Raw genomic sequence first — 25438 nt, 5'->3', positions numbered from 1 at the left:
TGGAGTTTGATTTTTCTGATTGCAAAGTTTGAGCAAAAATAAAAAGTCATTGTAACCAGTTAAACACTTTTCCCCTCCCCCATCTCTCTAACACATAATCTGAAAAGTTAGCTGTCATGCATTCCTAAACTATATTGCTAATATGATGGTATTGATACATGATTTTAAAATTCCAAACCATTTTTTTCTGGTAACAAACACTGAAAACACATGAGAGCAGGGTTTGGTCACTTAGACTATGAGTACTGATCTTCATCTTTATTCTGAGCTTGCACAGGTCTACTACAATGGAGAGACGTTACTAAGAACAGAACTTAAATATCTCTGCAATACAAATAATAATGCCTTAAATTATATTGACATCTATTATAGCAAATACTTCCAATATGAAGTCCACACATTTTCTGCAGTTGAAAAGTCACAAACTGCAGAAGCTAATAGCTTATCCTTTAAAGGATAAACCCTATCCCTAACCAAACCCTAACACTAACCCTGACTTCACAGATAAGGCCATAATTCCCCCTATTGTGATGTCATGGCCATGCATTTAATACAATGTCATATGGCCTCCAGACTGTGACATCTTGAGCAGTAGAATCAAGACTGTTGTATTGCATCAGAAATACAACAGTATTTTGGAGAACTGCTATAATAATTGAGTCGGTTGGATTTAAAAAAAAAACAACACAACAATTTCAAACTCAGAAGAGATTTTGAAAGTGAACAAAAGTAACTCTGAGATGTTCATATCGTCAGCTCTGATGTGAAATAAAGTCAGACGTTGCCTTATTCCCCTGCTGTCTGCTCCAAATAAATTCCTGCTAAGTAGGTAGCAGGAATTCTGTGTCCACAAATAGGACAGACAGTGCCAGGAACACAACTACCTTAGCCTGTGTGATGGAGAATTTTGTTGTTGTTGTTGTTTTTGTTTGTTTTAAAGAGAGAGTAAGTTACCTTGGAGAATAGAATCAGCACTGTTTGTTTTAAAGAGAGAGTAAGTTACCTTGTAGAATCAGCATAGAATATGTGTTTGTTAGGGAGGTGAAGTCTGCAATGCTTGCCTTGCCTTAGTTCCCAGCTTATAAACAAAAGCATTTACTCACAAAATATTTACCTGATGAGGAACCAGTCCAAGAGAAGTAGGTGGTTCATTCATTCTATCATCACTACTGCTGGCCACAGCATAACCACTGCCAAAATTCCAAGAAGGAAAATTAGAACAGGACAACATAGTAAATAGTCAAAATTTCCAGTAAACTTCAAGACATTTTGTTACAGCTTACAGTTTAGAATCTGGAAAGGAAACTATCTGGAAAGTCTGTTTCATAGTGACTAACATTCAACATGGGAATACAAAACCCCCTTTTCCAAAATCTGTCTTAGATCTTGTGTGGTAACACACTCATGTTCAACTTCTAACTCACTTTTTCATTCACACATTTTAAAGACAAAAAACAAGCCTAAACTTCAGATTACAGGATTTCAGAGTAATTTCTGTGCCTAATCCCCTTGATTTTGATTAAGATTTTGCAACATGTGGCTTACCTTGAAGCCCTTCATGTGATAAATGTAGTTCTGATAACTCCTCATTACACTCAAACACTCTTCTGATTAAAGGACTGCCAAGATCCACTAACATGAACACTTGCTGCTTTTGAAATATTCTCAGTACTTTTCTACTTTTAAACTCAGAAAGACAGAAACCTCCCACCTTCCAAGATAAAAACTTAAGATGTTGTTAATCAGTTCTCTCATAAACACTGTTAAATTACAGTAGTATTGTAAATATGGCCTATACATCATATTAATTCACAGGCAACATTACACCTTATAAAACTGTCCCTCTTCACATGTACTTCCTCCTCCTTCTCCCAGAAATTCTATTAAATACATCTTATTTCTCAAAGACCTTTTGAACACTAATCCTTGTCTCAGAAATTACTCACCCTTCTGGATGCTGTAAAACAGAAACCATTAATTCCACTGCAAGAGCTCCAGCTACCATGGCTAATCCAGGTCGACTGACCGTGCACTGTTGGTCCAATGTCCGATCCCTGGTGGACTACAAAGACAGACAATTCCAAAAGAAAGGAAAAGGTAACTCAAAAGTAACTAGGTGTCCTACTACACAAAACATCTTTGGTTCTGTGCAATTAGTTTTTGATCTTCCAAATAAAATGAGCTATTTCTTGATCCTGTGAACATCAACATAAAACAAGCCTCTTTATGAAATATAATTTAAAGGAAATAAAAATTCAAGTCACAACAAAAGAGACAGAGAATCATCCCTTGCATAAGGTTCTACTCACATCTCCTGGTGCCACAACATCATTGCAGAAGTAGCAGCCCAGTTTATAGCCAGGGATATTTGAAAACAGTGATGATCCCAAAAGATCAGAAGAACCAGAGGCATTGCTGAGACATGAGTCACCAGATTCTTGCTGTTTTGGTTTCTTTAGTCCGTGTCTCATAACAACAAACGTGTCAAATCCCAAGGCAGCATTGATGACCAACTGTGAAAAATACAGAGAGGACAACAGATTTTAAGTGAGCCAAAACGAGAGGGGGAAAAAAGGCCTCAAGGTTTTATTTGCTGTATACTTAAAGAAGAAAACAACCAAACACCTACATGCTGTAGATGGATGAACAACCTATTAACTGCCTATCTATCACCCTAGCCAAAAAACAACAGATTTCCTGACAGGTGCAACATTCCAGCTTGTGGAGCATTTAGAAAAACCAAACACAAAGTCTGCCTCAGAAATCTCCAAACCATTACCTTTTTTGGTGTCTTTCAGGGAAATTTGATATAAATTAATTACTCCCTCTAACTGTTACACAAAACTACATACACTTGCTGAGAAAAGAAAAAAAAGGAACTCCACAAATATCTTGTGCATCTGAAGCCAGGTTCACATCAACTAACATTCAGCGTCTCACAAGTTACTGAAGCTGCTATGCACTGTTTTGAATTAACACCCATATATCCAAATTTGGACCAATATGCATATAATTGTTAGTATCATTGTTGGAAAAGCTTCTTTTGGTTCCAGCTCAGAATTTATTTTCAAATTTTCTGCATATTCTATATATTCGTATTCTCTCACTGCTAAAATACCCCAATTGCCATTTAAGTACAACAGTGGCTATCAATAGCAAGTTTTCATGTTGTTTGTAATCCTATATGAAACTCTTTTCAGTTCACTGTGATCTGACATACAGTTAATTGAACATTCCTCTGTGACAAAGCAATGAAGCACAACTCTATTATGCCAAAAACTTCTGCTCAGTGATGAAAGCAATTAATGATTACTTATGGTCTTCATATGCATGTGTTTAGTCACAGGGGGAGCACAAGCAGCTGTGGTTCACAATGAAACTGTCATCATTTTCCCCATTCTCTTCAGGTTGTGACAACTGCTTAGAGCAAACTGAAGCTATAGATGTTATGACCAAAATACCACAAACCCAGTATGTCAAGTACCAGATTAGAGGCAATAAAAAAGCAAAAAACAATTATACAATAATGACTGTAGCCAGTAAAATATAAAGGAAGATGCTATACTGCTTCATATGCAGATATTTTAGATAGAAATTACAGTACAACAGTTTGCATTCATTCTTATAGCCAGGAACTACTTAAAAAAAGGGACTTTGAGGGAAGCTGTAAAGAATTAGCCATCTTAACTAGTACACTTGTGAGTTTCATAATCATGCTTGGTACTTCAAATAATGTCTGGATATCCCCTTTTAATATTTTTGCAGTTTATTCTTTCCTCAGTCCTGAAGCAGAATCATGCTGTTGAGTCTGTGGTAGCACAGCCAGTCTGACAGCAAACAATTAAAAGACTTCATCTTCTCACTATGTCTACCTGTAAAACCTGAAGGTAGCATTCCACTTTCAAAACATGAGTTAAGGGGGAGTGTCAGGAGGATGGAGCCAGGCTTTTTTCAGTGATGTCCAGTGACAGGACAAGGGGCAGTGGGTACGAACTGGAGCATAGGAGGTTCCATGTAAACATCAGAAAAAACTTCTTTACTGTGAGAGCGACAGAGCCCTGAAACAGGCTGCCCAGAGAGGTTGTGGAGTCTCCTTCACTGGAGATGTTCAAAACCCACCTGGACAAGTTCCTGTGTGTTGTGCTCTAGGTGACCCTGCCTGGCAGTGGGGTTGAACTAGATGATCTTTCGAGGTCCCTTCCAACCCCTAAGATTCTGTGATTTTCTGTAAAAATCAAAGAACATCAAAGCAACTGAATGATCATGTGAGCAAACCAACTCTTATTTCTATCCCTTATGAACAGTTTATCACTAGCTGCATTCTTCATTTTCTGTGGCTGTTTTGAGATCTTGGGGTTCACATTGCAGCAGTACTTCAGATTTGCAGTTGTCATACAAATGCACATTTGAAGTAGAGCCCTCAGTAAATGTTTATCAACATGAAGAATATTGAAAAGCAGCTATTGAGCATTTCAGTTTGGACACCTTGAGATTTCAGTGCTGTCTTCATTCAGTGACAGAGAATTCTACCTCTTCACATCAAAATGATTTTATGAAAATCCAGTAACTGTGATGCAGTTAGACACACTATGCCACTGAAGATCAGAAAACTGTCACAAAGAAACTACAAAAATTGCCTCAAATTTGAATACTGCAAGGCAAATATAGTGGGGAACTGCTAGCTAAGTGTGTGTGAAATTCTGGAGATGATTAAAACAACCCTATCCTGCCTGAACCAGGCAGGGAGGCTGCATATAAAACTGCACATACTGCTTTACAGCTACCAAACATGGTACATACAAAACAGGAGTCTACTGCTTTCTAGTTTAAGTACTTGACTTTGCAAATTTGCTCTTTTTATGTCATTTCTGTGATGTTCTTAAACAGAAAAATAAAAAGACTGCTGAAAGACTCGAGGTTCAAAATCCAGAAAACACAGCAGGATTAAGGAGGAACTGATTTAAGTTACCCAGTTGCACACTCTCAGCTACACCAGAAGTTCATACTGATTCTTTTCATTGGCAGTGTAGTTCAGTGGCAAAAGAGAGTTCATTTGAGCTACAAAGAAATACCAGCCTATTGTTCAGTATCTGAAATCTAACAGAAAAACCCCAACAAATGAAAATGAAATGAAAGAAAATAAAAGTGGCTTAAAAAAATGAGAGAACTGTTTGATCTGGAAAAAAGCTGCTTGCAAAGCAGATGTAGAAGAAATTTATTTAAGTTCAGATGAACATAAATTTCAGGAGAAAGTTTATTATACTTGAAGTTTTAAAGGTAAAACTAGATACCAGAAATCTGCATTCTCTTCTTTCTACTGTCCAGTTTTTTGGAATTAAATATAAACACAAACAAAAGAAACCACAAACAACTAACAAATATCAGGAAACTATAGTTGTCATAGCTGAAAAATCACAGAAGTCAGGAAATTTAAAAAAAAAAAAAAAAGAGTAACATTGACTCAGCTGTGTCGAATGGATGTTTTCTTTTACTCTCATGTTGAGTTCACAACTTAAAATTGCCATGAACATCATTATATTTGTGCCACAAAATACACAGGATGTGCACTGTGGTTAAGCTGATACGTTAAAAGCTTAATACTTATACTTTCTGATTTTGTGTTATTTCATCTGAGCAAACATGAAACTCCACAATTCATAAATTAATTAAGAAATAACAAGATTACCTGAGACTGTTTGATTAAAGGCTTCCTCATGATAGCATGGGCAGTAAGCATTCAGGATAATTTACTTGGATTACTTATCAAAAATTGCATTTTCGACACTCATTAACTGGGAGAAAGATACTGCTTCCAGAACCATCTGTGATTTAGATCTCAGTGTCTTTCATGGGAAGCATTTGGATGCAACACTGTCTTCAAGAATAAAATCCATAAAAACATAAAGGCTCTATCATCCATATCTAATCTTTGGTTAAGATTTGTAGAACAGGAAAAAATGGCTCAAAATCTTCTCCACTTGTGCTTCCCTGGAACAAAACTGTTAAGCCTACATTTTATTTCTCAGTCTAGCTCGTCTGACCAGATGTGGTACTGACCACAAAAGATGTTTTAACATATTGCATATAGTCCCACTGATCTTAAGTACAGAATCAAATCTATAAAGCTTCAGATACATTTCTTTTTTTTTTTAACATGAGAACCCACAACCTTAGCTGCATGTATTGCAGCCCTCTCCCTTCATTTTTCTTTGCCTGGAACATGAGGATATTACTTGTAAGCTACAGAACTAGCTGAAGCATTCAACAATAATTGATTAAGTGTCAGGGGCAGAGTCTGAATGCATGGGCTCAGCACAACAGTGTGTTTTCTTATAAGCCAATAAGAAAAAAACAAAGTTAACAAAAAAGTGCTTCCATACTTCTTCAGTTTAGAAGTCACTTTCTGATTTTTCGCTTTTGAGATGTTTTGAAAACATGGTTTCAGACAAGTTTTTACAGTTCACATCCCCTATCAGTCAATCATTACTGTAATGTCTTTAGTCCTCCTCACTATGACATTACTTCTCTTAGTATTACCAATGAAACGTACCCTTGGAGTACATAACCGTAGTTACTGACAAGACCCTGAACACCCTGCTCTAAGCTGGCCCTACTTTGAACAGGGAGTTGGGACTAGATCACCTTCAGAGGTCTCTTTCAACCTATATCATTCTGTGATAAAAGCTTCTACTTCTTCTTTTCAACATTCTCTTTTTGTCTTATACAAAATCTCTGAGGTCACAGAAAATAAGAAAAAATTTCTGTACAAGATGTCTCAAATCTTTCAATTTCCCATAAAGGTCTTTTAGGTATACATAGCTGTTTGATACATAAGAGCTGAAATGCAGTGACAAGGATATTTGCAAGGTGTGGTACAATACCTTCCTCTTGCTGGCTGCAATGACAGCAGGAAGCCATCGACTCTCTCTGGTGTCCATTAGCAGGAAAACAACATCATGAGCATCAATTAGCTCTTCAAGTTTAGCCACATCCTTCCGAGCCTGTGCCATTGTTACTTCAGAAAAATTCACTGGGTGGCCTGGCATAGGGATGCTCATGTTGTAGCCTTCTGAACTCTAGATGGAGACAGACAGAAAAGAAGCTATTGAAAATATGATCTCATGACTGAACAGAATCATTCTAAAGCTCAGCATAAAACTGTAGAGTACAAACTCAATTACTGTTTGGCAGAATGGCAACTTTACTCTTTACATCCCTCATGTGTATCAGAGCCCAGCACTAAAGCACAGGGCTACAGTCTGGGAGGGAATGGCAGTCCCAGCTGCTCTATTCATGCAGAAGAGAGCAGCTCAATGCAAAGGCACTAATTTGGGTGATGAGAGCAGACCAACCATGCTCAGGTGGTTCTGTGCCTGAACTAACAAGCCACACCCTCAGGTCACCTTTTTAGGTCTGGCAAACCACTACAAGATAGCTTAAATGTTTCTAATCCCAGAGGTAACAAACATCACTACAAAAGCAAGCAGACAGATCTTACATATGGTTATGATCATGCTGTTAACCTTGGATGAAATCTTTGTCTTGTATTATCTTTGCAGCCTCTTCACACACAATGTTAATGGGATGTAGTTTATATTTCTGATACTGAAAATACTGAGAGTGTGAAAGATGTGAAGTATCCCACGTTCATAGAATGGCTTTCTTCTCTTTGCTTTCAATTCTTTATGAGAAGAGCAACAGTCTCAAATGATTTTCACGTAACTCAAGCAGCCATATGTGAACTAGATACGGAAGAAAATAACTTCTGAGACTTGTTACTTCAATGCTTGGATGTCTGTAGGCTTGTGCTGCACCAATGCTGAGAGCCTGGTCTTACTGCAGAGCCACATGCCTCTTCCAGCTCCACATTTGGGCAAAGAATATTGAGCAGAAAATGCCACATAAGCATATACAATGCATATGCATTGCAAACAATTAACTCACTCATTTGGAAATACATTAACACAATCTGCCAGCCATCTGCTGGAGGAGAATAATGGATCGATCCTTCCTACATGTTACAGGAGCACAGGCCTTGCCAAAGTCTCCTTACTTGTCATTGTGCTGTTAGCAACAATTTAAAAGCCAAAATTTAAAAGCTAGATGAACCAAACACAAAATGACATGGGAAGAGAAGAAAGGAACATTGGTGGAATGCATTTTTGTATAGACCTATAAATGCACAACTCATAAATCCAGGTAAGCCAGATTACCAGAAGGGTGAAATATACATTCTATACATCATAAGTATCTCTGAAGATAAAAATAGACAAACCTAGCAGCTTGGGGAAATTAATGTGTGTAACATCTGCATTAACCACACCAAAGGATGCACCTTTTATTTTTCCCCTCCTTTCTCCTCCCCAACCCAAACACCTCCAAGGGATAAAATGCAGAGCCCGCAGTCATCTAGTACACTGCTATCAGGGCAGCTCCACTGTGTCCCAGTGAGGACAGCCTGGGTGCTGCATCACCAGCACAGACACTGCACAGCTACTGGAGGAGATTTTACCTTCACTGTTACCATGTCCTCCAAAAAGCTGTGGCAGAAAATCAAAAGTTAATCCATTATATATATGAGTAATGTATTTAAGGACAACTTGTCAAGCCCCTCTACTGCATCCCAGTCCTGACTATATCAGACAAGTGTAACTGACACTGTTGGTGACTTAAGAGGTTAATTTTTGCTCACAAAACTAAAATGAACAAATAAACAAACTAACTGAACACTAGCTGCATGGAAATATGGTAACAAGGTTTGTAAAATACTAAAATCTTACCAGAATTCAGAAAAACACTCTATCCAATGACTGTAGCTGTAGGAGTTAGTAAAAGTCTAGCTCTTCATGAGCTTCAATTTTATTAGGGTAACTGTCCCTCAAAAAAAAGACACCAGTCATTAGCACAAGTGCCTGAGGTTGTACTTCTTCAGCCAAATGCTGGCAAAAAGAACTAAACAGGTACCTTGCAATGCCACATGCATATTATTTGAAAGAGCAAATGTCCACATATCCCCAAAGACAGATCTCATTCAGTCCACAGAATCTCATAATGTCAGGGAGTCTCTACATAACCAAAAGCATTTTGCTTGACTGCTCACAGAAAGCATTAGCTTTTAAGACCAGAACCTTCATACTAACAAAAGATTTTAAATGCCTCCAAACTAAGAATTAATATTTAGTTACCATCCCATAAAGTATTACAATAATACATTTATTTTTTAAAAGGGACTGTATGTTGACATGTGAAATAATGCACTCCCCAAACACTTTCATTGGTAGCTGACACAAGCTTTTGTTTTCTAAAGCAACCAGACACCAAAATATTGCTATTTGGGGTGCTACCATAACCCCCTCTTCATTTTTATTCACATTTCTATTAACGTCCTGCATTTGCTGTTAAACCATGGCTCAGATCACTTAGAATACACTGTACCCAATACAATAAACCTGTATGCTATGGGTAGGTACAGGAAAATTAAGAAATGTGATGCTGCCATCATGAAATTTTCTACTAAAAATATTTACATAAGTGGTCCCCCATGCAGTATAGTAAAAAGGATGATAAAATACTGAATATACAGGAGTTTCATGCCTGAATACTTCAGAAAATGATTGTATAAGAGAGTCAACAAAGTTAAATTCCACAGCAGCTATATGAATGACTGTGCATTACCTACTTGCAATGAAAGGCTGTGAATCCATAAATCCTGCTATTTCCAAGTCCTCCCTTCTTTTTTATTATAAAACTAAGCTACAGTTACTGATAATCTTAGAAGAGGTATGAAACAAATCAAAGCTCCATGCCAAAGCATTCCTTCTTGTTTCATTTGCAAGGATGAGGTGGTTACTCTTCCAACTAGAAATAATGTAAAATTAAAAAGATAAAGAATAATTCACATAGAGCAGATAAGCATTTCAAAGTCAATCAGGAAGAACTGCATTTTGTGTGCAAAAAGGGTACTCACATTGAAATAAAAGGAAGTAAATTAGACTGCAAGTGAATTGCACTGAAATGTAAAACCAAATTTTCAGAAATGCCTTCAGAAACAGCATTACTATTTGGATTGCCATGAGCTTGAATGATCTGAAAGGCTTTCCAAAGAGCAAGAGACATCTTTGGCTGCTTCTTCAGTATGAGAGAAACAAGCAGGCTCAAAATCCAGGACAATTTATCTTTCTATTCCAAGGCATTTGTGCTGATAAACATGGTGTTGGTAACAAGCACCAGTGCAGTCTGCAGTAACAGATGCAGCTCTATTTTGAGAAGTCTCGCAAAATCAGCTCAGTTATAAAAATCTCCAGCTGCAGTAGCCTCGCTGTCCAAACTGTCCCAAAGCATCAAGACTTTACCCAGGCTATCTGAAGACATATTTTTAGTGTACATGCTTGGTCTGCTGCTTAAACCTCAGCACTGTCACATGTTGTCAGTGTGATATTAACTGAACCAGAGTTTTTACTGTTAAGCCCTGTTAATTCTTGTTAATGTTGTTTCTCTGTATATGAACTGATGGTGAAACATAATAGCTCTTCTCCACAAATACTACTGCAGAAATGAGTTTGACTGAAAAATCTTAGAAACATCCTACCATAAGGGTTTGTGTGACATTTCTCCTTGTTTGTGGAGCTGCAAAGCTATATGGGCTTGAGTCCCAACTGAAGGCTGATCAGATGTGACCCACCCATGGCTTAACCCTTACGGGGAGAACGTGCTAAGAAAACAGTAATAGATGCAGACATTTGAAATGTATGTTAGAAGGAAAATTCCTTACATACAGTACAAGTTGCACATTGTATATGCTATGAACAGGGGAATAGTTTTTTCCTATCTATATCAAATGTCCTAACACTTACTGATATAGGTTCTCTAAAGCAATGATATTGGTTCCCCCTTATTAGGGGAAGTTTCTCTCCAAGTTTTATTTCATGTTTTCTTTTTTCTTTCCCTTTTTTTAAAGTCTCATCACAATCTACAAATTCCATTGCACAGCCTCATGCTTTGCTTTCTTGGTTATTTCTAACAACAAAAATCCTAACAATAATTTTTGGTCTTTATCCCTACATGCAAAACTGTATGATTCAAGATTCCACAAACAGGTTTTTCCTGTCTAATTAAACTACTCATCTTTCTTAATATTCCTGTGTTCATTTTCTCAAGTTTAAAAGGCAAAAAATCATGTGACACAAATCCTAGTCAGCACCACGTCGGTGCTCTGTGTGACACTTCACAGGTGCTTTCTTTTCTGTACTTGTTCTACTATTTAATCCCTGTAACTCAATTATTATCACCAAGTAACAATAATACCACAGTGTAGCACAGTTAGATAAAATTCTATGAACCTTCAGAGAGCCTCTTCTGATTCACTAATCAAAAGTTCTGAAAGGGAAATGTTCAGCGTACTTTCATATTGCGGATCACTGATAGTCAAATAACTCTGTTGAATTCCTACATAGCTAACTACTGACAATAATAGGATCAGCACAGATAAAAGCATATCAAAACCACAGAGCAACTCTTGAGTCAAACTAAAATAACCTAAAAAGGTTTGGAAATTATCTTTGTAAAACTTGTTCACAGCACTGATCACGAACAACATAACAGATCTATATTCCACTGTTCATAACTCCTCATAATATTATAAGTAGTAACGTAATCAGTAACCTTTTAAATTCAGAACTGCATCATAAGTATACAAAACTTATTCTTATTACACTAAGTGGTTAAGATACTGTTTGCCATCTGAGCTCTGGTAACTATAGCAACCAATTCTAAGAAATCTCAACTCCCAGGCAAAAAGTACAAAGAGTTGAGAGACTTCTATCACATGTCAAAGCAGTACTAAGAAATTTTGTTCATGATAGAGGAAGCTGAGAGTGTGTCTTTTCTGAAATTATAGGCCATATTAATTCTTCTTCAAAATGAAGGGTGAAACCAAGAGAACTAAAAATATTTTTAAGTTGTTGGGGTTTTTAATCTGCTTTTTTTCAAAATCATGAATCAATTGTGTTTAAATATCTGTACTAAAAATGTTCGTATGATGCACATCCATGGAGTCAAAGAGGATAAAGACTGTCACTGGTGGGTCTTTCATCATAAAGCTTCCAAAACAACACAAAAATTCATTCTTGTCTTTTGTTTCCATTCAGCTACTTCATTTTGATAGTAAGTTACTACTATGAGGCTTCCGAAAAGAGGAGTACTTTGGTCAAAGGCCAACACTGTTATCCAGGCTGCTACAAACTGCTTCCCTTTTGTGCATCTGACTCAGTTTGCTGAGTTCTTGAAGAAAACAAATGCAGACAAGAAATTCTTCTTACTCCATACAATGGTTTGGGTTGGAAGGAACCTTAAAGATCATCTAGTTTCAAACCCCTGCATGGGCAGGGACACCTCCCATCAGCCCAGGTTGCTCCAAGTCCCATCCAACCTGCCCTTCAACATTTCCAGGGATGGGGCAGCCACAGCTTCCCTGGGCAACCTGGGAGGTTTCTAATCAATACTTGCTGCTGTTATTCTGGGCAGAATCAACAGAAAAAACAACTTCCACTTTTACAAGTAAAAATGTTTCTTTTACTTGTATTACGTTATTGATCATTTGTAGCACAAAATGTCTATCTACAGCAATCTTGAGAATATTAGGTCATTTCATACATTAATTACTGCCTTCAACACCTTCTGCTGCCATAACAGACCACCAATGTGTCTAAACTCAGATTAAAAGCAGAGTGGGAAAGTAGTCTTGAAAGCAGCCATGGCTGAAAGTTCCTTAGAGCTTATTAGACAGGAAAAAACTGTGACTTCACTATCAATGAGCTACAAGATGATTCAGATGTTCTTTAATGTTTCATTATTAAGCTGTAAGTATTTGTAACAGCTACAGATCACATGAAATAAAATGCTTATAGATCTGTCAGTAACCAATGCAACACCTATGTAGCATTTTTCCCACTCATAATAATGCATGATTACAAGGACTTGGAATAGTTATTTAAAGTGACTAGTTCTCTTCTAAGAAATGTATTAACACATTTTAAATACTGATCTTACCACTCCTGGGAAGATTTTCTGCAGCCTGTCTGCTGCTGCAAGTGCCTTGGGCTTCCCACCACTAAGACAATCTTCAAACTCATACAGTGGCTGTCGAACTGGGTTGGAGTAGGAGATCTTTGCATTGTCCACAAATGTAATTTTCCTGACTCCCCAGCCCTAAACAGGAAAGTAATTTAAATAATGATAAGTGCAACAGGCTTAGCCATGTACTTTTAAGTAATGCTAGAAACTCAAGAGAAGTTTAGTCCAGTTTATCTAGAAAGAACAAGCTACAAAAGTTTTTTAACCTATTCAAAGCAACAAACTTGTACTTGCATGGAACTAAGAAAACAGAAAATTTGGTCTGTCCAAACATACAATTTAGCAGTAATCCCTCAAACCCCTTCTGGGTTCAGTGGGATGTGGTAAACATCCCTGAAAGTAAATATCAGCACAGTTATTTACTTCAAGTGCTCCACTGTGAATTTGATCATATTAACTTGGTAATTTCTCCCAGAATTTCTTGTTCAAACTTTTAAAATGTAAATTCAAACCAAATTCTGCTAAGGTTCTCTTACTATCTGCTATTCTACTGTTATCAGATCTTCAATTTATTTCCATTGGCTACAGACCTTACCTTTCCCCATAATTTATAATATCAACTAACATGTATTATGTGTACTTTAATACAGAGGAATACAGCTTTTCTCTTACATGCCATGGCAGCTGCTCAAAGCAAACAAAATCATGTAGAGTTTATGAGAAACAGGAGATTATTTTGCAGATTAACTTGAGACTTACCATCAAGGTCCTTGCAACACTACAACCCAGTGTACCAGCTCCTAGCAGCAGACACTTGGCAGACACAATTTTTTCCAAATCAAGCGTAGGCACCAACCGCCAGCACATCAGTTTCAAATTAAGATCCACTGATGATTCTGCTAACCTGTACCATGAGATAAAAAGCAACATACTTTGAGCGTTCTGGTGTTTCTCCAACACAGCAATTACTTTTATTTCAACTGAAGAAGTTAAATACTTCTTTGTTTAAAGGAGAGAAAGACTTCATAAATGAAAAACCAAGTCCCCCAAACATACTGTCACCTAGTAACAAGGTGCACAGCAGGAAAATCACTTACATTTAATTGAAGAATTAAGAGCCTTCAGATATACCTTCTCTAATATCTATAATCTCCCAATTGCCACAACTGAATGGTCTAGCTTAATAGGTAAAATATATTAACGTAAATCATTAATCAACACACTCCTACAGTATTTCAAAGCCAAGAACGCAAATGTAGTCAGCAAAAGCAGATGAGCCAACAGGCTGTATAACCAGACTGTTCTCCATCCATTATGTGCAGAATGATAAAAATCACTAGTCATGTTTCCTGAGCTCTTTCCTGTCACACTCTAAAAATTCCAAAAGGCTAAACTATTCTCCATGCTTTCTTGCATAATATTAACAACCTGCAGGTTACAGAATTCAATTAAAACCATAGGCTGTATAACTATGAGCTGCAACCCACTCAGTTTTACATATAAATTAAGCTAAAAAAAATAATTAGAAATACTTCTGTTGCATGCAGTGCACTCTGCTCTGTTAAGGTCCTTACCTCCAATAGGACTGTCCAAACAACACACAGTATACGTGTTACCCTATATTCTTACCTAACAGAGACAGATAGTTCCTTGCATTTCACATTTTAACTTGTTATGGCTTAAGCCCAAGTAAAAGAAACTATAGACATTTTAAAGATAATCAACAAACCTTTTTGGATCCATGCATTCACTGAGATTCACCATCCTTGGACCCATGCCTCCTTTTTGGTTTTTCTCCCATCCAACAGCTTTTGGACAATCTGTTTGACATATTTTTAGAAAGCAAAAATAAGAAAAGAATTAAAGCTGTAATATCACTGGATAGAAAAAGAAAAAAAAATGTAGTTGAATTTAACCTTGTTGGAAGAAGCCCCAAAAATTCTAAACCTGTAAGAAAATAATCTGTATCTTAACCTAGTATACATTGCTGTACAAATTTTGCTGGTTTATATCAACTAAAAGCACTGCTTCTTGAAGAAATGCTTTACTCTCAGGTGTCCAATGTGCTGCTTTTGCCTGTTCAGCTTGCTCCAAACCTAGGTCAGAGATGGCATTGTGCCTCAGGAAGCTTCCAGATCTTTCAGGTCAAACAGACTGCTATGCTCAGAACTCAGTACATGTTGCCAAGTTCCATCATCTCTTCATGTTCCCCAGTCCCCATCCATAAATTCAGTAGAGAATTATATAACCTAATTACATAATAACAGAGAACATATGTAAAGTCTTCAGAACTTCTTGCATGAGGTAGAAAAATTTTGTGACACTGTGCAGAGAAACCAAGTCTGAGATTATGTTCTAACATTACAAAGGTATTGCTTTAAAATACATCTGCCTACTTTGCTATGGGATTGAAGAACAATTCCAATCTGTAGCAGGCTCCTACCATTTTAGAAACATAAGAGAAAGTTTGCATCACATAAATTCATTATCACATGCATCTTTCTAGCTGAGGGACTGTGTACAAACTTAAAAAGAAAAAAGAGAGACCAATTGATAATTGCCTGTGTTTTGTATTTCATATGACACTGGGAGGACATTCTTCTTTTGAGAATTAGAAACAGAACCTAAGGAGGAAAAGATTAAAGAAAATATGCTTTCTTCTTTCTTTTTAGAAGAAGGAACCATTCCTTTTATAAACACTCAATGGAAATTCAAACAACTTAAACTCGTTTTGAAATAACAGACTAAGCAATTATTTAGTAGCATTAATTTATTTTTTCCATCTTCACAGTGATTGAGGAGGGCGGAAAAAAAATGATCAAGAAATTTTTTTTTAATGGATTACCTGGGCCAAGAGGTCTCTCTGGAAGTTTTATTTCAAAGATAATGCTGTGTGTTATGTCTCTCACCCCTTGCATGGTCCTATCTCTGAAGCAGATCACTTCAACTGACTGGAGAATGCTGCCCCTGCCATGAAAAAACAAGATAAACTGAGAGATATGCAACTTCTTTAATAGAAAGGGACTTATTTTAAACATTATTTCATGTGGGTTTAATCCCTTGCAGATTCTGAATAAAGCTTTTCCTGTTAGTACTGGAACACTGCTGTTCTGATCAGTTATAAAAAGCCCAATTGTTTGGTAGGTGAAAATGACTATTTTGTTGTGAGAAATGGCACTGTCACCCCACTGTCTGCCAGGTAGACAATGCTGCTGGAGGAACTGCATCTTTAGAGGAATAAACAGCAGGGGAGCACTACAGCACACATCAGGTGCCATGATGTACTTTGCCATGGCACAAAAAAGAACCTCTTAGTTCTCCATGTAGTATTGTTTTTCCTTCTCATGATTCAAATCTTCAAATCAAATTATTAGTACCTCAGTGCCTAGAAGCCTCTGAATCTCAAAATGCATAAAGCTTTTTGGGCACTTACACATCCTTCTATGCTAGCAGCCCAGAAAACACACCATATCTAACTGAGCATTTCTTTTCCCTTTTGTGTGCTTTGTAACAAAATGTAAAAGTCAAAAGCTATGAAAATTGAACTTAATTACATTTTTGTTACAGCAATCCAGTTGTATATGATACTTCAAATGACACTTTTTTCAAATAGCAGAGTGTAGAATGATGTCCTGTCTTCCCAGATTGTGCCCAACAAAAACCACAAGATAAACTATAAGAAAACCTAAAAGCATCTGATTTTCAAAATTTAGGTTTACTATTAATCAACACTGATTAATTACATAAAATCACAGAATACTTTAAACAAGATTTGAAACAGCTAGAGGATACCACCATGGTCTGAAGCACATAGATATATGCATGCGTGTGAGGATTAAAAATAACAGGAATATGTGGGATTGACAGAAGTAAAAAAATCAGAATAATATGCAAAATCAGAATCATTGAAGGTAGATTATGTAAAGGTTAAAACTCAGGTGGGTGAAAAGAATTAAGTGCCACAGGAGAAGAATCTGCCTGATTTGTTGTCAACCAATAAATAAACTTTGTAGGAGAGAATAAAACAGATACCATTTGTGGGCTGCTAGGATCAGGAAATTTCTCAGTGGCCATCCTGGATAGTGGGATAAATTACAGGGATCATAAACTCCAACAGTCACCTGCAAATAAAATTGCTCTAAATGAGAATTCATCTACCCATACCAATATTCAGTTCATACTAAAAGTTATCTGGCATTTTTAATGTAAAACTTCTGGACAGAGAATGACTACACACACACTGTAGGTATTTACAAACATTTAATATGTGGTCACATTAGATTTCAGTCAAGTGTTTGCCACAGGTTTGAGAATTGTTCAGTTCAGCCTCCTTATGGACCACCACTTTTCACTTCAGTGATGTAGCTGGGTATTTGCATAAGAACTAGAGACACCTCACTGACACAAAAATCAGCCCAAGGTGCTGGTCTCCAGCTGTTCACCCAGGCCATTCACTGGCCAAACACTGTGCCCAGTATTATAGGCACTTTTCAAACCATTTGTAAATTAAACATTTGTAGGGTATAAAAAGACAAAATTCTCACTACCTTTCCCCGTTGGTCATTGAAGAAATCATCCCACTTTTTCAGTACAGATACCATGACAGAACTGTCATGATACTTAATTAAAAAATAAGGCAAGGCTGTAACACCCTCTTTCTGGCAAAGTTCATCATATGCTTTCTGAAGTGCTTGAATCTAAAAGCAAAAAGACAATTGTAATCAACAGTTTTAACAATCTCCTACAGAACCACAGAAAGTGCTTTAGCAGCTGGGGAGACTGCCTCACTCAAATAACAGAGAATGTGGTTTATTTAGAACTTTTAACCCCCATTATGACCACAATAGCCGAAATCTGAAATTCAGCTGCTAAAACAGCATTTGTCAATGCAAACTTTTAACAGGAGCACTATCATCACTGCAGCAAACTGCTCTACCAAGTTACCAAAAAAAGATAAAAATCTCATTCTGAAAGTCAGAGCAGCTTTATAAGAAAGTCATTCTGTCGCTCTGTTATTAGCACAAGAATAGTCTCATTTGATTTGTTACAGGTATTTTTCAGTGTCTAGTTGAAATTCTGTCTTCGAATCATGACAGTCATTTCTACATTATTTATTACTACAGAACTAATGAGGGTCTTCTGAGAAGAAGGGAACAGAGGATTTTTCACTTAAAGACCCAACTGTTTCTCATTGATTATTATTCCATGAAAAAGCCACTCAAGGTTTTGCATTAATTTCTGTCAAAACAAAAAGGCACATGTAGGAAAGTTGATTTTTTTCACCCTTTTGCATGCAATATGAAAGAAGCTAAAAAAAAAAAAGTGTTAACTTTTCTCCTCAAAAGAATAAAAACTTTCCTATCCATCTCTTTCTCTTGTGCAATCATGCATTTCATTAAAAATTCTGTAATTGCTAATGACTTCGCTCACCCAGGGGATGCCCCTTTTAAAAAGTTTGAAAAGCACAGCTTTATATTCAATAAGCTGTATAGAAAAACCAAAATTAATATAACTGCCTGTTCAATAATTATTTGGCACATCTGCCTCTAAAGGAATCAAGCTGAAGTGATGTTAAGCTGAGAGATTTTATACAAGAACAAGAAAGAGGTAAAGAAAAAAACCCATGGAAATAAGTGAAGATTTCAAAAGAAGTTCAATTGTCAAATTAATTCATTACGTGCTAACAAAAATATTACATTTTACAGGCCACAAAACTGCTTAGTGCTACAGGCTTCATAGCATTTAGTATTTTGAATACCTGATTTACTGGGAATCTGTCACCAAGACACACTGGTTTCTGAATTATATGTATTCCATCAGGGAAGCAGAGAGCAGGGTAGCAAAACCAGTAATAAAAGTGGTACTTTTTTAAGTCCTAGGGAAAAGAAATATGTAAAATTAGATAATAAACATATAAATCAAATTAAATTATAGTTTGGAACACTAACAACTGACTGTTGGTGATACTAACCATATTAATCATAGCTCTCTTTACTTCACAAGGCACAGTGTCATTATTTTAGAAAACAATAAAAAAATACTAGAGCAGTTCCCTTCCCAGTAAATGTTTTTACTGAAGATTTACACAAAGTGTTTATGATACCACAAGTTCTGTTAGTGGGAGAATTATTTATTAAACAGGCAATTTGTTAAACATCAAACTGATGCTTTACTTTTACTAACATCTATAAGGTCTTCAGCTAATCTTCTGTATGTACAGAAAATAATGAGATGGCACCAGCATTTTACTAATACATCTCAAATTAGTTTGTATCCATCCATGAGAGTGGCTTATTAGGTTTTTAAAAAGTTATTTCGGAATTTTCAAGATGTCTGAGAATTATCCTCATAACATCAAGATACTAATACAGTATTTCTCCTAAAAAGGAATTACTTCATTTCCACCACAAGCTCTAAATAAGAGACACGTTGGTACTCACTGCGAATGTCAGGAGCAGGAACCTGTTCAGGAGCATAGGGTTTTCAAGAGCAGCTCCAGATTTTATTGACTCCCATATCTGTCATTGATTGTGGGGACAAGAAGGAAGGGAAAGGGCAGAGAAATAAAGTATCAAGGTAGCATGAGAATAGCTGCAGAAATCTTTAATTCTTCCAGCTCCCTTAAAAAATTAACACTCCCAGTAACCCCCTGTAATCTTTTCCTAACTGATCTCATCCATGCTATTATCTGTGCTAAAAGGATTCTAAAGGTAGGATGTGCATTCTCTAACACAAAAAAAATATGGAAGCTGGGGAACAAAAGCAGCATTAAGTCATGGATCAGGTATGGACCAGCAAATGAAACTGAACAAACCTCATTGGCACCAGTCTTTCCTGTATATGAATTATTAACACGATACAGAACTTAGTGGGATATTAATACAGCCCTTTATTGCACTCTTATCTGTTTCATTTGTGGGATCTGGAGATACTAGGTATGTCTATCAGCCACTGGGAAAATTGACCAAAAAAACTGAGAGATGCAAGAAAGCAGCACACTGCATATTGGTGAGAAACAAAGCTCATATATAAATAAACATAAATAAAACATTCTGACATTCCCAGTTTCCCTAAAGATAAATATTGCATCATACCTATCCCTGGCAGGGAAACACTAGGCCATAGGAACACAAAACATTCATAGCTTTGAGTGAAGATATGCATGAAAACTGTTCTACTCAGAGCCAGCAGGCAGACAATCTAACTAAAAGAATCAAAGACTGGTCCAAGTGAAGTGTCTCAAAAAGAAAAAGGTGCTTTATCTGATTTTCACTTCTCCCCAAGTCATGACATTTAATTTAGTCACAGTGCAAGCAGACTGACCCCTTCCTGTGACAGCCACTTTTTCTTGCTTTATGTCAGTCTCCTGGCTGTTCTGGAGCTTCCCCATCATTTTGTTGCACAGATGTTCTGCAATAATCTAACATTTAAACCAGGCATTTGCTGGTTTCTGAGTTAAAGATGTCTACTGAGCTCAAGTCACTGGCAGCTCCAGTAGCACTGTTAAGTATAAAATGTGGCCTAGTACAACACTGGATGAAGTCCTCCAAGTATAATTAGCTACTTCCTAGTGTCTCACAGAGAACAGTAAAAAGCAAAGATGAAACCTGCCAGTGTTTTGAGGCATTTGGACAATCCCCTTAATAATACACTTTAACCTTCACTCAGGCCTCAGTGCTAAGGCAGTTGGACTAGATAATAACTGTAGGTCCCTCCCAACTGAAATAGTCTATTCTTTCCAGAATAAGTTAAATCCTGAGGCTGTATGTGTATGGACAGTATCTGAAGTATTTGGGGTAGATACTACACAGCATTTCACTGGCTGTTTCAAAACCCTTCCTCTCTACCAGTTGATTTGATTCTAATCTTACGTCATTCGCTTCTTTTTCCAGAAGTGATTTCTTATCACAGGACTTGAAAGTCTCAAAAGTGTTGGTGTTATACAATGTTCCAAAAGCAGGGCAGCAACGTGCTGGTATTGAAGAGTTCCTGAATAAAAGAAAGAAACTTCTGGGAATTGGATACTAACACCTTTAACGTCATCAGCAGTAGCTATCCTACGGTGTCAGGCTGCCCTGAAATTGTCAAATGAAGAAGAACAGTAATAAAAGGTAGTAACAGTTCTAACACAAACGCGTTTATTATCGTAATGCTTTATTGAGCATGGACTGATGTAAGACCCTGTGAAACTACACATCTTGTACCATGACTTCAAAAACGTGTCAGGCATCTGTGTTGTGTTAGCACAGTGGCATTACATCCTAGATTGAAGATTTAAAAATTCTATTAAAATATAAACTATCCATGAGAAATGTGATTTTCACTAAGAAAAAAATTGAGACTGAATTTTAGATGTTGATGTTTCATTCACATAAAGAGTTACTCAGTTAAAATTTCATGTTTAAGACATCCCAAAGGGAACCTAACCAGACAAAAGGAGTAGCTTACATAGTTTCTAACATAATCAGTGGGAGAAGCTGCAGTTTGTAAGCAAAAGTATCTGTTTTCCACATTTTTAAATGTAAATTAGGTTAAAAACTACTGCAGTTCCTAATTTTTTTCATTAACTCCTTTAAAGTGGTTCTCTCTAATCGATACCTAGTTCTCTCTTAATCAGTATTTTAGCCCATTGTTGTACAAGATGTGAGCTGAAAGGGAGAGGATGGACCATTCCCCACAATGTGTTTCTGACCACTGCTAAAACTCAAACCCAGCAAATGTTCATGTTACATAATAAATACACGACGTAGCTTTCAAAAATGTTGTGAGCTAAAAGAGAACACTCTCCATGATCATCTTAACTGACTACCTGAAGTACAGAAACAGATGCACAAAAAGGTACTGCAGTAGAAGGAAAAGCAAAGCACTGTATAAATGGAATTTTCATAATTTTATTTTTGTTATAACATTTGAGAGATCAAGTACCTTGGTATCAACCATTTTTTTCTGAATTTGCTGTTTCCAATGTCACAGTTCTCTTCCATGTTCATTTTGCTGCATGTTTTCAGTATCATATCTCAAATTTCTTACGTAAGGACTAACAGAATAACAAATCTTATGAAATTACCTCAGACTGCACAAAGCCTCACTAGGCTCCTAACATTCTCACCAAGCAAGGCAGAGAAAGTCACTTCCGTCACTTACAATCTTGCGATACACTGACTTAAAACAAACAAGACGCTAACTACAAGGACATCTGTTCCCATGTTAGTTATACTAACTTAGGCATTTGCTGAAATGAAAACCACGTGGAAAAAGTATTTCCCCTCTCATCTCATTTTTGCTGGGTACACTGAGCAGCTTTGGTTTACCCTTCACTTTGGGGGTAAAGGTACAAAATTACAGTCATAAAGGCTAAATATTTTGGAAGACTATTTTGAGATCCTAATTCTGAATCCTCAGTAAAAAAAGAGCTATGGAAAAATCTGACCAGAAATCAGATGACTGAAATATCTTCCCTTACAAAGAAGAGTTGAAGAAGTGAGGGAAAAATAAAAAAAAATATTTCATTTAAAAAAAAGCCACAAACAGCAAGAGAATTTGAGACTTACCAGTATATATACTGTTTTAGACACAGGGAGCTAATATTTGTGAGTCAAAGCAGTCTCCCCACTGTTACGAAGTTCATGAAAATGTGTGTTTAATGTCATGTGGGATTTGCCAAGTAATATTATCTATCAAAGAGCTACTGTTATGCAAGGGAAGTGTCTTCACGTACAGATCAAGGTAACCCACAGTACATACTTACATGTCAAAGGCACTAAACTCCAATGTCAAGCGAGCTGGCAAACCCAAAGGATCACCTGGACAAAAAGCAGCAACATGCCTCTTTTAAACTGCAATACATTGATTAATTTTCCTCTTTTTGTTAATGTAAGTTATAAATTACCTACAAATATACCAGAATCACAGCTCACCCAGCAGTGTTTTCTAATGTTTCTGCAGATAACCTAAAATATGTTACACAAATACTTAAGAGGAATGACAGGAGAAACCCAAACTGCTAAGCAAGATGCTCAGTGTCTACCTACCATTGTAGTAGTATCCCTTGATAACTTTTGGGGTTTCATCCAGTCGGTACTCATTGAGCTTCTTCTGCGTTAGTTCATGCCAGAATCCTGCATCCAAGGCACTACTGAAGGGAGCAAACTGCAGCTTTGAGATTCCAGGATCTACCAAATGGTGCACCTCATTACTGGCAGTTGCCATGATTGCAGTTAGGATTGCTGTTAAACAGAATTCTGCAAAAGCAGACAAACCTGATAAGTATATGCTCAACTGACCCTATTACTCAAGTATTCAAATCTTTTTATTACGTTTTGTTGGGTTACACTGTAGAAAGCCTTACTCCTCTGAAAGTCTATGTAATGCCAATTTTTAAAATCACTGATCATAAGTCTTTCAGTCCAAGCAAAGTCCTGATTTTTTGTACATAAAATTATGGGAGGCAAGTGCATGTTCTATTTGGCCAAGAGGCCTAGAAGTATCCTATTACTTAGGGTATTATATCTGAACTATGTACGTCTCAGTTATATCTTGTATTGTGCTGCCACAGATCAAGATAACAAAAGGTTAAAACCTGTATCTGCATTCCTTCTGTTATCTAGATACCTGTCTAAAAGCCTATTAGTACCATTTAAGTTCTGATGGCATTTAAAATGTAAGCTGTTTCATTTCTTCAGTCTCAGCCTGTGGTGAGAGTTGCACACTCATAAAGCATTTACAAATTAACAGGTAAAGCTAGCAAAGGGAAACTAAAACCAACAAACATCTTGCAGGCAGTGAAGGGCAAAGCTGGAAACACAACACACAATTTCTTTAGTAGTTGCACTAGCCATTAGAAAGTCAACATGATGTACAAGTCTAGATTATTTTCTTACAGCTCTTCCCTCCCAAAGGTCATTGTGTATGGGAAGAACCTTTTTTTTTTAATACCCAAGTCACTACTCTATATTAGCTGAACAATATTCCTATAAGCACACACTCTTTGCATTCACAACACCAAGAAACTTCAGACACTACCCCAGCACAAGGAATAAACCATCTAAACTTGGCTATCATAAGCCCCTACTCCAACTAGGCATAACAGTCCCCTTGCTCACGTTAGCAGCAGCATCCACTTCACTGTGAAGGGGTTCAGCTCAATCTGCTTATTTTCTCAAAAACTCATCAAGTAAAAATGTTGCCCTCAAGAATCTCCTTTACTCGCTGTCAGCATTCCTCTTCATGTCTATACCTACACACATTAAGATGCAAGTTTCAGTACATGAAACACAGTATTCAAAGATACTTCTGGGGGAGGGAAAGTCCTCATGTTAAGCATTCCATTCTGCCTTTGACTATCTAGCTAAGCATAAATGTTGCAGAACAAGGATTTGTTACATATTAAAAATAAGATTTTAAAATAAGAGTTTTAAAACTCCTCACAAAGACATGACCATATGCTTTTTACCACAACACATCCATCTACCAAGCTAGTAACTGCTGCTTTTCAAGTCCAGAGACAAAAAGCTGTTGATTTAGGTTTTTTTAACAATGGTTATCAAATCAGGCATTTGAACATAAATTATTCCTTCAATTAACTAATTTTTAAAGACAAAGTATCTTGTAGTTATGTTGTTTGCACAACATAATCCCATGTGATTGCCTTTTGTTACTGGTCCCTCCCAATACCTGTAACGTTAACACATGGATCAATGGAAGGATTTTACACAGAAAAGTCAAAATAAGGTTCCCAGCACAGCTGTTGTCAGACACTAAACACATGCACTGCAGTTTTGCTGTCCTGTAGCTTCCAAGTTTATTGTCCTGTAAAGGCACTTGTGCAACAGAAACAGCTCACGTGGTTCTTTCCTGTTTTTTTGGAGAAGGGGGAACAAAAAGTGGTTTTAATTTCTTAATAACTGTCAAAGAGACAGCTCTTACCTGGAGTAATTTCTCAATTGTGTCAAAGCTTATTTGGGAAAATCAGGTGTGCCTTTCCTGACAAGACACTTCCTTACACAGTAAGGATCACTTCAGTGTGATCCAACTATTCCTTCTACATTCAGCTTATACACTTATGCCCTTGCAGTGTAAATGCTCTTCTCCCTTGCTGGTAAGTTGTGGACTGTGTTTTTCTAGATATAGGTTTGAGGTTTCCTACATTTTTCATGGTGAAATCTCAGTGCTTCAGCTCCATCGTGGTGTCCTTAACTGGCACACTGCAAACAGGCCATTTTGTCCCCCTTCACAACCCGTAGCTTGTTTGGCACTTTCTTTTTTTCCCCTTAAGCTTTAACAGCAGCTGGAAACGTGTGGCGAGGTGACTTTTCACAGCTCCCTTGAGGGAAAACTTCTCTTTTTTTCATCCCCACGAACACAAGCC

General features: G+C 37.0%; 1 protein-coding gene across 1 annotated transcript in view; it reads right to left on the bottom strand.

Annotated features, from left to right (window-relative positions):
* The window catches only part of ATG7 (autophagy related 7), a 40770-nt gene extending 17450 nt beyond the window's left edge, over positions 1–23320 (bottom strand). The window contains exons 1-15 of the mRNA XM_010008853.1: positions 23103–23320; positions 22820–22874; positions 20943–21060; positions 19512–19589; positions 18830–18946; positions 17619–17768; positions 17104–17192; positions 15917–16038; positions 14801–14891; positions 13831–13975; positions 13048–13206; positions 6882–7076; positions 2310–2513; positions 1947–2062; positions 1115–1190 (exon numbers count right to left, since the gene is read on the bottom strand). Of these exons, the coding sequence (XP_010007155.1) occupies positions 1115–1190; positions 1947–2062; positions 2310–2513; positions 6882–7076; positions 13048–13206; positions 13831–13975; positions 14801–14891; positions 15917–16038; positions 17104–17192; positions 17619–17768; positions 18830–18946; positions 19512–19589; positions 20943–21060; positions 22820–22874; positions 23103–23280 (1893 nt within the window). The 5' untranslated portion in view covers positions 23281–23320. The remainder of the gene's footprint in view (positions 1–1114; positions 1191–1946; positions 2063–2309; positions 2514–6881; positions 7077–13047; positions 13207–13830; positions 13976–14800; positions 14892–15916; positions 16039–17103; positions 17193–17618; positions 17769–18829; positions 18947–19511; positions 19590–20942; positions 21061–22819; positions 22875–23102) is intronic.
* Positions 23321–25438: the final 2118 nt, after the last annotated feature.

The sequence above is a fragment of the Chaetura pelagica genome, unplaced genomic scaffold, assembly GCF_000747805.2.
Source record: "Chaetura pelagica isolate M959 unplaced genomic scaffold, ChaPel_1.0 scaffold52, whole genome shotgun sequence".
Classification (NCBI taxonomy): domain Eukaryota; kingdom Metazoa; phylum Chordata; class Aves; order Apodiformes; family Apodidae; genus Chaetura; species Chaetura pelagica.
Note: the sequence above shows the minus strand (reverse complement) of the source record. Positions and strands in the feature narration are given on the sequence as shown.